The following is a 12,330-nucleotide window of genomic DNA, read 5'->3' as shown; positions in this document are numbered from 1 at the left end:
AAAAAAAAAAAAAAAAAAAAAAAAATATATATATATATATAATAATTATGCCAGGACAACAGGTGGAATCAGGACTGTGTCCAGTAAACCTGGACACCTGGTCCCTCTGACTCAGAGCCTATGGTCCAGCACCCTCTAGTGGTGGGACAAGCCAGACACAGGATAAAGACGGTACCTAGGTTGTACCTGGCAAACAGAGTGACAAGATTGGGCTTAATACTTTCCAGGTATAAAATTATAGAATTTTGTGACCCAAGTTTAATTTGGCGGTAGAGCTTTTCTTTTTCTTTTTTTCTTTTTTTTTTTTTTTTGAGTCGGAGTCTCGCTCTGTGGCCCAGGCTGGAGCGCAGTGGCCGGATATCAGCTCACTGCAAGTTCCGCCTCCCGGGTTTACGCCATTCTCCTGCCTCAGCCTCCCGAGTAGCTGGGACTACAGGCGCCCGCCACCTCGCCCGGCTAGTTTTTTGTGTTTTTTTAGTAGAGACGGGGTTTCACCGTGTTAGCCAGGATGGTCTCAATCTCCTGACCTCGTGATCCGCCCGTCTCGGCCTCCCAAAGTGCTGGGATTACAGGCTTGAGCCACCGCGCCCGGCCAGCTTTTATTTTTCAATAGAGATGGAGTCTTGCCATGTTGCCCAGGCTGAACTTGAACTTCTGGCCTCTAGCGATTTGTCCACCTCGGCCTCCCAAAGTGCTGGGATTACATGCATGAGCCACCACACCCTGTCTCTAGGTCTAACTTTGAAAGTAGATTTTACCTCATCATCAAGTCCCAATATTTATCCTTGATAGACTGTTTTGGTTTTTTTGTTTATTTGTTTGTTTTCAGACGGAGTTTCGCTCTTGTTGCCCAGGCTGGAGGGCAATGGCGCAATCTCGGCTCACTGCAACCCCTGCCTCCTGCATTCAAGCAATTCTCCTGCCTCAGCCTCCCAAATAGCTGGGATTACAGGTGCATGCTACTACCACACCGGCTAATTTTTCTATTTTTATTAGAGACGGGATTTCACCATGTTGGCCAGGCTGGTCTTGAACTCCTGACCTCAGGTAATCTGCCCACCTCAGCCTCCCAAAGTGCTGGGATTATAGGTATGAGCCACTGTGCCTGGCCATAAACTGTTTTTTTTTTTTTTTTTTTTTTTTTTTTTTTTTGAGACGGAGTCTTGCTCTGTCGCCCAGGCTGGAGTGCAGTGGCGCGATCTCGGCTCACTACAAGGTCCACCTCCCAGGTTTACGCCATTCTCCTGCCTCAGCCTCCCTACATAGCTGGGACTACAGGCGCCCGCCATCTCGCCCAGCTAGTTTTTTGTATTTTTAGTAGAGACAGGGTTTCACCGTGTAGACCAGGATGGTCTCGATTTCCTGACCTCGTGATCCACCCGTCTCGGCCTCCCAAAGTGCTGGGATTACAGGCTTGAGCCACCGCGCCAGGCCCATAAACTGTTTTTTTATACTTTGGGATAATTGTAGAAACTCTGTAGTAGAGTTAAGTGGGGTTGTTCCTTTTTAAAGATATCAAAACCCATTTACTGGTTATTTTAAAGAAAGACATTTTGGGAGGAGAATTAGACACATAAATCTGTTGAATATGTAACAGAAGACTAAGACTGATAGATGGACTCTGCCCTGTAAACAAAGCAAAGAAAAAAGCAAACTGAAAGCCCCTCTACCCAGATCTGCTGGGGGCCGACTGAGGTCAATACCGAAGGCCCTCAGGCCAGGCACTGTGGCTCACGCCTGTAACCCCAACACTTTAGGAGGCTGAGGTGGGTGGATCACTTGAGCCCAGGAGTTTGAGACCAGCCTGGGCAACATGGTGAAACCCTGTTTTTATAGAGATAAAAAAATTAGGCTGCCAGGCGCGGTGGCTCAAGCCTGTAATCCCAGCACTTTGGGAGGCCGAGACGGGCAGATCACGAGGTCAGGAGATCGAGACCATCCTGGCTAACATGGTGAAACCCTGTCTCTACTAAAAATACAAAAAACTAGCCAGGCGTGGTGGCGGGCACCTGTAGTCCCAGCTACTCGGAGGCTGAGGTAGGAGAATGGCGTGAACCCAGGAGGTGGAGCTTGCAGTGAGCCGAGATCGCGCCACTGCACTCCAGCCTGGGCGGCAGAGCAAGACTCCATCTCAAAAAAAAAGAAAATTAGCTGGGTGTAGTGGCATGTACCTGTAGTCTCAGCTACTCAGGAGGCTGAGGTGGGAAGATCGCTTGAGCCTGGGAGGCAGAGGTTGCAATGAGCTGAGATCGCGCCGCTGCACTCCAGCCTGCACGACAGAGCAAGACCCTGTCTCAAAACAACAACAACAACAAAACACACACAGAGAGAAGGCCCTTGACCAGGCTGATAGAAGATGTAGGGAAGTCAGCTGGGTCACACTGTGAGAGGCTCCAGAGGCCGTGCTGGGAGGTTTAGACTTCATCTCTGGTCAATGGGGGGCCACGGAGGCATTGTGGGCTGAGGCTGGGGGCTGGGAGACCGCCAAGGAGCAATTGCTGTGATGCAGGGAGGCCAGAGGGAGACCAAGCTTGGGGCAGTGGGTGAAGGAGGCTTTGAGAGATTCTGGGATTCAAATTCCTGTATGTGTGAGGGAGAGTATCTCCCTGAGGGTATATTCTGACCCTGATGTCCCCTGAACAGGAAAGAAGGGTGTGGCGAAGGGGGCAACAGCCCAGAGCTCCCCGGCGTCCAGGAAGACGAGGCTGCATCCTGAGCCCCTGCATGCACCCAGGGCCACCCGGCAGCATACTCATCCCGCGCCTCCAGAGGCCCACCGCTCTCATGCAACAGCCGCCCCCGCGGGCAGGGGGCTGGGGACTGCAGCCCCGCTCCCGCCCCTCCCCCATCGTGCTGCATGACCGCCACGCACGCACGTCCAGGGACAGGACTGGAATGTATGTCATTTGGGGTCTTGGGGGCAGGGCTCCCACGAGGCCATCCTCCTCTTCCTGGCCCTTGGCCTGACCCATTCTGTGGGGAAACCAGGTGCCCATGGAGCCTCAGAAACGCCACCTGGCTGGTTGGCATGGCCCAGGGCAGGAGCAGAGGCAGGAGACCAAGATGGCAGGTGGAGGCCTGGCTTACTGCAACTGAAGAGACCTCCTGTTGGGGCCGGGCAGGCCTGGCTCAGCTGCCACAGGCATATGGTGGGGGGGGGGGGGGTACCCTGCCCACCTTGGGGTGGTGGCACCAGAGCTCTTGTCTACTCAAATGCTGGTGTGCGGGCTCGGACCCCTCACTGGGGAGAGGGCCAGTGTTGGAGAATTCTGATTCCTTTTTTGTTGTCTTTTACTTTTGTTTTTAACCTGGGGGTTCGGGGGAGAGGCCCTGCTTGGGAACATCTCACGAGCTTTCCTACAGCTTCAGTGGTTCCCAGCACACCCCACCATTATTTGGCAGCCAAGTGGACGGAGCTGACTTTCCTGGACTGTGTTTCACATTCGGCGTTATCTGGAAAGTGGGCTGAACGGAATCAAGCTCTGAGCAGAGGCCTGAAGCGGAAGCACCACATTGTCCCTGCCCATCTCGCTCCCTCCCTTGATGGTTCCCCAGAGCTGAGGCTGGAGAAGACACCAGGGCTGACTTTGACTGAGGGCCACAGACGCGACAGGCCTGTGGCCCTGCACATGCTGAAATAACTGGAACCCAGCCTCTCATCCTGCACTGGTCTAGCCATCTGGCCCCAAGAGCTGCACTCACATTCCTATGATGAAGGATACACTGTCCAGGTTGGAGGGATCACGAGACACAGAACCTGGAGGGGCGTGCACGCCGGCAGGCGGCCTCTGCGGCAGCTGCCTCACCTTGAGGACAGTCAGCCTGCTTAGAGCGGGGGTGCTGGAGCACATGCAGACACAACTCTTCCGAAGCAGCCTTCGCCTTCTCTCTGGGATCAGTGTCCGGCTGGCCGGCTTGGCGTTTGCTGACCAAACGCTCATAGAGGTGGACCCCCACGGGGAAATCACACAGGACTCGGACACTGCCCTGGAAACGTGGATGGACGAGGGATTTTGGCCACAGGTGTGGGTTTCCCGTTGGAGGAGGGCTGGTTTGGAGAAGGGAGGCTGGCTGGGGGAGAAACCCAGATCCCGCTGCATCTCCGCGCCTGTGGGTGCATGTCGCCTCTCCACGCGCACATGCATGCGCGTGCCCATCTGCTGCACACAGCTCACTCGTATGTCCTGCACTGGTACACGCATCTGTAATACAGTGTCTACGTCTATTTAAGGCTATGGGAGCCGAATGTGCCCCGTTGTCAATGGGTCCACGTTTCTCCCCGGCTCCTCTGTGCTAAGGCAGAGTGTGGCCCAGGGCTTAAGAAGTTACTTGGTACTGTTTTTAAGAACACTTTTATAGAGTTAGTGGAAGGCAAGTGAAGAGCCAATCACTGATCCCCAAGTGTTTCTTGAGCATCTCTGAGCGTCTGGTCTGGGGTGACCACGTCGATCAGACCCACCCTTGGAAAGCTCTGGGGGGTGGGCCCAGTTGGGATGCTGACCCCGTCACTGAGGGCTCTGGTTGGTTTCTGAGTGTAGCACAAGTGATGAGCAAACTCTATAAGAGTGTTTTAAAAATTAACTTCCCAGGAAGTGAGTTACAAACAATAAAAGCCCTTTCTTGAGTTTAAAAAAAAAAAAAAAAAAAGGCTTGTGTGTACATTTTCTGCATCTGGATACGTGTTCTTTCTTTCTCAGCAGCTGGAACAGCTGGCTTTGTTGAATTTTCTGGAAGCGCCTGAGGCACCCTAAGTCCCTGAGCAGGACAGTGGTGAGAGGTGCTCTTGGGGGAGGGAGGGAGAGGGAAGGGCTGGCTCAGGAGGTGACGGGGCTGCCGTCCAGGGTACAGCTGAGGCTCCTGGGTGGGTCCGTGGCCACTCCTTGGGAAGAACTGCCTGTTTCACAGGGGCTCGGGAGGCCAAGGTCTGGTCCAGGTAGGAGCCATAGCCGCTTCTCTTGGGGCAGAGGTCCCTATGGTGTCATGAGAGGGCCTGTGACTCCAGCCCAATGACCTCCCATCCCCACTTAGCCTTGGACACTGGTACAGACTTTTAGGACCCTGCACCTCTGTTCCCATGGTACGGCCCTCCAGGGCAGTGATGAAAAGAGTCGTCGTTGAGGTCACACAGGCCTGAGCTTGAATCCAAGCTTTGCTACTTAAACAGTGTGTGACCTTTGGCAAGTCATTGGAGGAGCCTCAGTTCCCTTATTGGTATAATGGGAATACTCCCGTGGGGTATTGTTTGTTTGTTTGGGTTTTTTTGAGACTTGCTCTGTTGCCCAGGCTGGAGTGCAGTGGCGCGATCTCGGCTCACTGCAAGCTCCGCCTCCTGGGTTCAAGCAATTCTCCTGCCTCAGCCTCCCGAGTAACTGGGACTACAGGCGTCCGCCACCACGCCCCGGCTAATTTTTTGTATTTTTAGTAGAGACGGAGTTTCACCATGTTGGCCAGGCTGGTCTTGAACTCCTGACCTCAGGTGATCCTCCCGCCTCGGCCTCCCAAAGTGCTGGGATTACAGGTGTGAGCCACCACGCCCACCTCCCATGGGGTTTGAGTGCAAAAAATGCAAACTTTTTCTTCTGCTCTCACAGCACAGCAGTGAACACAGCAGACTTCTGAGACCAACTGTGTGGACTGCCCCCTCCCCCATATCCCTTCTGCAGCAAACACCAGCCGGGTGTCTTCTAACTCAGTTCTCACACTGTCTACTCAGAAACGGTATCAGATCCCACAGGTTGACACAAGCCCACAAGACAGTCCCTCAGTCAGACACCAGTCACAAGTCCAGCCTCTGGAGTTTGTCCCGCTGGCTTCGAGTTGGGGTTCCCACAACCCTCTCTTTGGGTTTGATACACTCAAGTGTCCGCTCAAGGGATGCTAGTAGGATGTGGCCAGGATGAAAAGAAGCAGACGGACTTGAGGGATATGCGGGAGGCCAGAGTGACAAGACCATGCATGGGCTGGCCGTGCAGGTGGGAGAGGAAGGGGTCGGGGGTCCCCCAAGCTTCCAGGCAGAAGCCCCCCAGACACCAAGACCAGTAAGCCCATCTTGTTCTCATTTCTTCCCTACCACTGGAGCCCCTCACATGCAGCCCTCTCCATCTCTCGCCTCCTTACTGGTCTCCTAGCCTTGGTCCTTGGCCCTCTGGTCCATGCCCTCCCTGGCTGCCCGAGTGATCTTTCTGAGCACCCACCTGACCATGCCCCTCTCAGAACCCTGCCATGGTCCCCATGGTGCTCGGCCTGGTGCTCAAGGCCCCGCCAGCCCCTCTGGATGCCCTCCCCACTCCTGTCCCACCCTCTTGCCTTGCTCCCACTGCTCTTCAGGCCCGCCCATTCCTGCAGGACACTGCCGGCTCTCGATCCCTGCCTCTGCTTGTCAAGGTTGACTCCGCCCTCCACGGTCTATTCAGCAGCTGGAAAAATCCCTCGGTGGGTTCATCAAAATGGTCACCAGATCCATGCAGAATTGTAGCACAGGAGGGCACCTGCTAAACTTCTCACTCGGTCCGCCTAAGGCACTGGAGCGTTCACAGGGACGAGATTCTCTGTGCCCTCAGGCGCTCCAGCTTCTTTAAGGTAATCTGTGCCAATATCCATCTACCTCCCTGCGAAACACACCCCAAAGCTAAGAAAGGGCTCCCCACCGCAGTCGGCCTGCTCCCTCCACCCCAACCCCAACTCCCCATTCAGTTCGAAGGGGCAGTTCTAGAATCTCCAAGGGAGCTTTTTAAAAATCCTCATGCCTAGGTCCCACCTGGTTCAAATGGTCAAGGATGTAGTCTGGGTGTCAGGATTTTAAAAATATATATATTTTATATTTAAAAAATTGTTGTAGCAGTTTTAGGTTTGTAGAAAAATTGAGCAGAAGATACAGACAGGGCTGGGAGTGGTGGCTCACGCCTGTAATCCCAGCACTTTGGGAGGCCGAGGCGGGTGGATCACTTGAGGTTAGGAGTTCGAGACCAGCCTGGCCAACATGGTGAAACCCCGTCTCTACTAAAAATACAAACATTAGCCAGGCGTGGTGGCGGGTACCTGTAATCCCAGCTACTCAGGAGGCTGAGGCAGCAGAATTGCTTGAACCCAGGAGGTAGAGGTTGCAGTGAGCCAAGATCACGCCATTGCACTCCAGCCTGGGCAACAGAGTGAGACCCTTTGAAAAAAAAAGAAAAGAAATAAAATAAAAGAAAGAAGGAAGGACAGACAGTTCCCATATATACCCTCAACCGCCACCTCCCGCTGCCCAATTTCTCTTATTATTAACATCTTGCATTGGGATACATTTGCTTCCATTTATGAGCCAATCTTGATACATTATTATTATTAATTTTTTTTTTTTTTTTTTTTTTAGAACGGGGCTCCCTTCTGTCGCTCAGGCTGGAGTGCAGTGGCCGGAGATCTCAGCTCACTGCAAGCTCCGCCTCCCGGGTTCACGCCATTCTCCTGCCTCAGCCTCCGGAGTAGCTGGGACTACAGGCGCCCGCCACCTTGCCCGGCTAGTTTTTTGTATTTTTTAGTAGAGACGGGGATTTCACCGTGTTAGCCAGGATGGTCTCGAACTCCTGACCTCGTGATCCGCCCGTCTCGGCCTCCCAAAGTGCTGGGATTGATACATTATTATTAACCAAAGTCCACAGATTACATTAGGACTCACTGAGTTGCGCTATTCTATGGGTTTTAACAAATGTATAATGACATGTATTCACCATTACAGTGTCACATAGAATAGTTTTGCTGTGGCCAGGTGTGGTGGCTCACGCCTATAATCCCAGCACTTTGGGAGGCCCAGGCAGGCAGATCACAAAGTCACGAGTTCAAGACCAGCCTGGCCAATATGGTGAAACCCCGGCTCTTAAAAATATAAAAATTAGCCGGGCATGGTGATGGGTGCTTGTATTCCCAGCTACTCCGGAGGCTGAGGCAGGAGAATCACTTGAACCCGGGAAGCAGAGGTTGCAGTGAGCCGAGATCGCGCCACTGCACTCCAGGCCTGGGTGACAGTGTGAGACTCCATCTCAAAAAAAAAAAAAAGGCCGGGCGCAGTGGCTCAAGCCTGTAATCCCAGCACTTTGGGAGGCCGAGACGGGTGGATCACGAGGTCAGGAGATCGAGACCATCCTGGCTAACACGGTGAAACCCCGTCTCTACTAAAAAATACGAAAAACTAGCCGGGCAAGGTGGCGGGCGCCTGTAGTCCCAGCTCCTCGGGAGGCTGAGGCAGGAGAATGGCGTAAACCTGGGAGGCGGAGCTTGCAGTGAGCTGAGATCCAGCCACTGCACTCCAGCCTGGGCAACAGAGCGAGACTCCGTCTCAAAAAAAAAAAAATAGTTTTGCTGCCCTAAAAATCCTGTCCTTTACCTATTCATCTCTCCCCCTCCCTTCTTCATATAACGACTTTAATAATGACTCACCTTTTTACTGTCTACTTTCTCCATAGATTTGCCTTTTCCAGAATGTCATATTGTTGGAATCATACAGTATGTAACCTTTTCAGCTTCCCAGGTGAATTTTTTTTTTTTTTTTTTGAGACGGAGTCTCGTTCTGTTACCCAGGCTGGAGTGCAGTGGTGCAGTCTTGGCTCACTGCAACCTCTGTCTCCCAGGTTCAGTGATTCTCCTGCCTCAGGCTCCCAAGTAGCTGGGATTACAGGTGCCCATCACCACGCCTAGCTAATTTTTTGTATTTTTAGTAGAGACGGGGTTTCACCATGTTGGCCAGGCTGGTCTCGAACTCCTGACCTTGTGATCCGCCTGCCTTGGCCTCCCAAAGCTCTGGGATTACAGGCATGAGCCACCGACAGCAGGGGTTGACATGAATAGCCCTGGTCTAGAATTTGGTAAAGGGAGGTGGTAGCTCTGGGGCTCTGTGTTACTAAATCTAGTATGGGCAAAAGTCTCGTTTCCTTTTGATACGTCCATCTGTCTATCATCCATCCATCCATCCATCCTTCAATCTTTGTCCCAGGCCTTCTGTAACCAGGCTCTGAGTTAGACACTAAGCCAAACCATCACTGTTGCTGCGCTCATGGTTCTCACATTCTGCTTCAGCAGACAGACATGCATCAAGTTGCCATGCAGGTGCTTGGATGATTTTGAAGTGATGGGCACTTTATAGGAAAGGCTTGTGGTGAGTAGCTCTCTGAGAGTAGTTAGGAAGGCTTTCCAGAGCAAGGAAAGTTCCAGCTGTGACCTGAAGTTGAGACAGAACTCACTAGACCAAGTGAAGGAGGGAGAAGAAAGCTCTGAGCAGGGAGCCTGGCTTGTGCAAGGGCCTGTGGGAGGAGGGAGCCTGGTGCTTTCCAAGAACTGAAGTGATGCTGGGAGTGAGGAGAGAGTCGTGAGAGATGAAGCTGGAGAGGAGACAGGGGCTGCAGCATGTGTGCTGAAAAGACTCATCACTGAGGCCAGGCACCGTGGCTCATGTTTGTCAGCCGGGTGCGGTGGCTCACGCTTCTAATTCAGATGTGGTGGCTCATGCTTGTCATCCCAGCACTTTGGGAGGCCAAGACAGGTGGCTCTCTTGAGCCCAGGAATTCAAGACCGGCCTGGGCAACAAACTGAGACCCCATCTTTACAAAAAACAAAAACTAGCTGGATGTGGTGGTACAGACCTGTGGTCCCAGCTACATAGGAGGCTGAGGCAGGAAGATCGCTTGAGCTCAGGAGGTCGAGGCTGAGGGAGCCAAGATGGCACCATTGCACTCCAACCTGGGCAACAGAGCAAGAACCTGTCTCAAACAACAACAACAACAATAAATATTTCTCTGGCTACAGTGTAGAAGGATGGGAGTAGAAGAACCAGAAAAACAGAGCAGTGAGGAGGCCGTGGCAGTGTCCACTCAAGGGATGCTAGTAGGATGTGGCCAGGATGAAAAAAAGCAGATGGACATGAGGGATATGCGGGAGGCCAGAGTGACAAGACCATGCATGGGCTGGCCATGCAGGTGGGAGAGGAAGGGGTTGGGGGGCCCCCCCAAGCTTCCAGCCATGCCCACTGGGATCGACTGTGGTGCTGATCAGAGAGTGAGGGAACACAGGAACGGACCCGCCTTGCTACATTCAAAGGAAGACGTCCAGGAGGCAGTTGGACATGCGGATCTGGAGCTCAAGGGAGAGGCGAGAACTGGAAATGGAGACACAGGGGCCCTCAGCAAGTGGACAGCCGTGGAGTTGGAAGCCATGCGTGTGATGAGCTAGCCGAGGCAGTGCGAAGAAAGGGGCCCAGAATTGAGCCCTGGCAGAATGCCACTGTTGCGGAAGTTGGAAGAACCTGCAAAGGCCCTAGGGCAGAAGTGGTGGAGAAAAAAGAAAACCAAGAGTGGCATGATCACAGCAGAGCGGCATGATCACAGCAGAGCCTGTGTGGTTTCAGGAACTGGGAGTGGCCCTCAGCGTCCATGATGCCAAGTGCTCAAGGGAGGTGAGGGGAAGGTCTAGAAAGTGAGAGACATGGCCGGGCACAGTGGATCATGCCTATAATCCCAGCACTTTGGGAGGCTGAGGCGGGTGGATCATGAGGTCAGGAGTTCGAGACCAGCCTGGCCAACATGGTGAAACTCCATGTCTACTAAAAATACAAAAATTAGCCAGGCCTGGCGGCGGTGCCTATAATCCCAGCTACGTGGGAGGCTGAGGCAGGAGAATCGCTTGAACCCGGGAGGTGGAGGTTGTAGTAAGCTGAGATCACACCACTGTACTCCAGCCTGGGCAACAGAGCAAGACTCTGTCTTGGGGGTGGGGGGAAGAAAGTGAGGGAGATGGAGAGAGGGAGAATGGAGAAAGTGAGGGAAGACGGTCCTTGCAAGAATTTAACTATGGCCAGGCACGGTGGCTCACGCCTATAATCCCAGCACTTTCAGAGGCTGAGGCAAGTGGATCACCTGAGGTCAGGAGTTCAAGACCAGCCTGGTCAACATGGTGAAACCCCGTCTCTACTAAAAATACAAATAAATTAGCCCAGTGTGGTGGCAGGTGCCTGTAATCCCAGCTACCCTGGAGGCTGAGGCAGGAAGATTGCTTGAACCCGGGAGGTGGAGCTTTGCAGTGAGCTGAGATCGTACCACTGCACTCCATCCTGGGTGGCAGAGAGATTCCACCTCAAAAGAAAAACGAAAAAAACAAACAAACAAGAATTTAGCTATGCAGTGGATGGGGCACATAGATACAGTGCCCCCAGCAGGGTCAGCTGCCTCAGGATCTTTTCTTCAACCACGGAAACTTTTCCTCAATGACTGACCTGCACATGTTCCAAGGACAGCCGTGAACTAAGGACTGTGAGGCGTGGGGGTCACGGGCACCCAACTTCAAACTGCACTAAAGAACATCCCGGGCCGGGCGTGGTGGCTCACGCCTGTAATCCCAGCACTTTGGGAGGCCGAGGCGGGAGGATCACGAGGTCAGGAGATCGAGGCCACCCTGGTTAACACAGTGAAACCCCGTCTCCACTAAAAATACAAAAAAATTAGCTGGGTGAGGTGGCGGGCGCCTGTAGTCCCAGCTACTCAGGAGGCTGAGGCAGGAGAATGGCGTGAACCCGGGAGGCGGAGCTTGCAGTGAGCCGAGATCGCGCCGCTGTACTCCAGCTTGGGCGACACAGCAAGACTCTGTCTCAATAATAATAATAAAAAGAACATCTCTGCTTCAATCAGTGGGGCATCAGCTCAGGCCAGTGCACCAGGTTACCAGCCCTCAGGGAGCATCTGATTTCACCTGAGGAGCTCACATTACCTTTCCATGGCTTTTCCCTGTGCCCCCTCCAGGAGAAGGAGGATTCCATTATTTTTATTCCCCTCCTTACTGGGTAAGAGAGGAAAGGAATAAGCAGAGGGAGATGGCTAGGCGTGGTGGTTCACAGCTATAATCCCAGCACTTTGGGAGTCCAAGGCAGGAAGACTTCTTGAGCCCAGGAGTTCAAGACCAGCCTGGGCAACATGGTGAAACCCCATCTCTACTAAAAATACAAAAATTAGCTGGCTGTGGTGGCACATGCCTGTAATCCCAGCTGCTCAGGAGGCTGAGGCAGGAGACTCGCTTGAACCTGGGAGTCAGAAGTTTCAGTGAGTTGAGATCACGCCATTGCACTCCAGCCTGGGTGACAGAGTGACACTCTGTCTCAATGAATGAATAAATAAATAAATAAATAAATAAAAGAGGGCGTGACCAATTTCTTTCTTTCCTTCTTTCCTTCTTTCCTTCTTTCCTTCTTTCCTTCTTTCCTTCTTTCCTTCTTTCCTTCTTTCCTTCTTTCCTTCTTTCCTTCTTTCCTTCTTTCCTTCTTTCCTTCTTTCCTTCTTTCCTTCTTTCTTTCTTTCTTTCTTTCTTTCTTTC

General features: G+C 52.7%; 1 protein-coding gene across 3 annotated transcripts in view; it reads left to right on the top strand.

The window, feature by feature from the left end:
- CAMKK1 (calcium/calmodulin dependent protein kinase kinase 1) overlaps positions 1 to 4,647 on the top strand; it is a 33,895-nt gene extending 29,248 nt beyond the window's left edge. For 2 of the 3 annotated variants that reach the window (XM_023184722.1, XM_023184721.1), the window contains exon 16: positions 2,644 to 4,627. In XM_023184722.1, coding sequence (XP_023040490.1) covers positions 2,644 to 2,716 — 73 coding nt within the window. In that variant the 3' untranslated portion in view covers positions 2,717 to 4,627. Of the gene's footprint in view, positions 1 to 2,643 lie in introns of all 3 variants that reach the window. The other variant, XR_002724923.2, reaches the window with a different exon arrangement.
- Positions 4,648 to 12,330: the final 7,683 nt, after the last annotated feature.

This window comes from Piliocolobus tephrosceles, chromosome 16 (genome assembly GCF_002776525.5).
Source record: "Piliocolobus tephrosceles isolate RC106 chromosome 16, ASM277652v3, whole genome shotgun sequence".
In the NCBI taxonomy this organism is placed as follows: Eukaryota; Metazoa; Chordata; class Mammalia; order Primates; family Cercopithecidae; genus Piliocolobus; species Piliocolobus tephrosceles.
The sequence above is the reverse complement of the archived record's forward strand: the minus strand, read 5'-3'. Positions and strand labels throughout refer to the sequence as shown.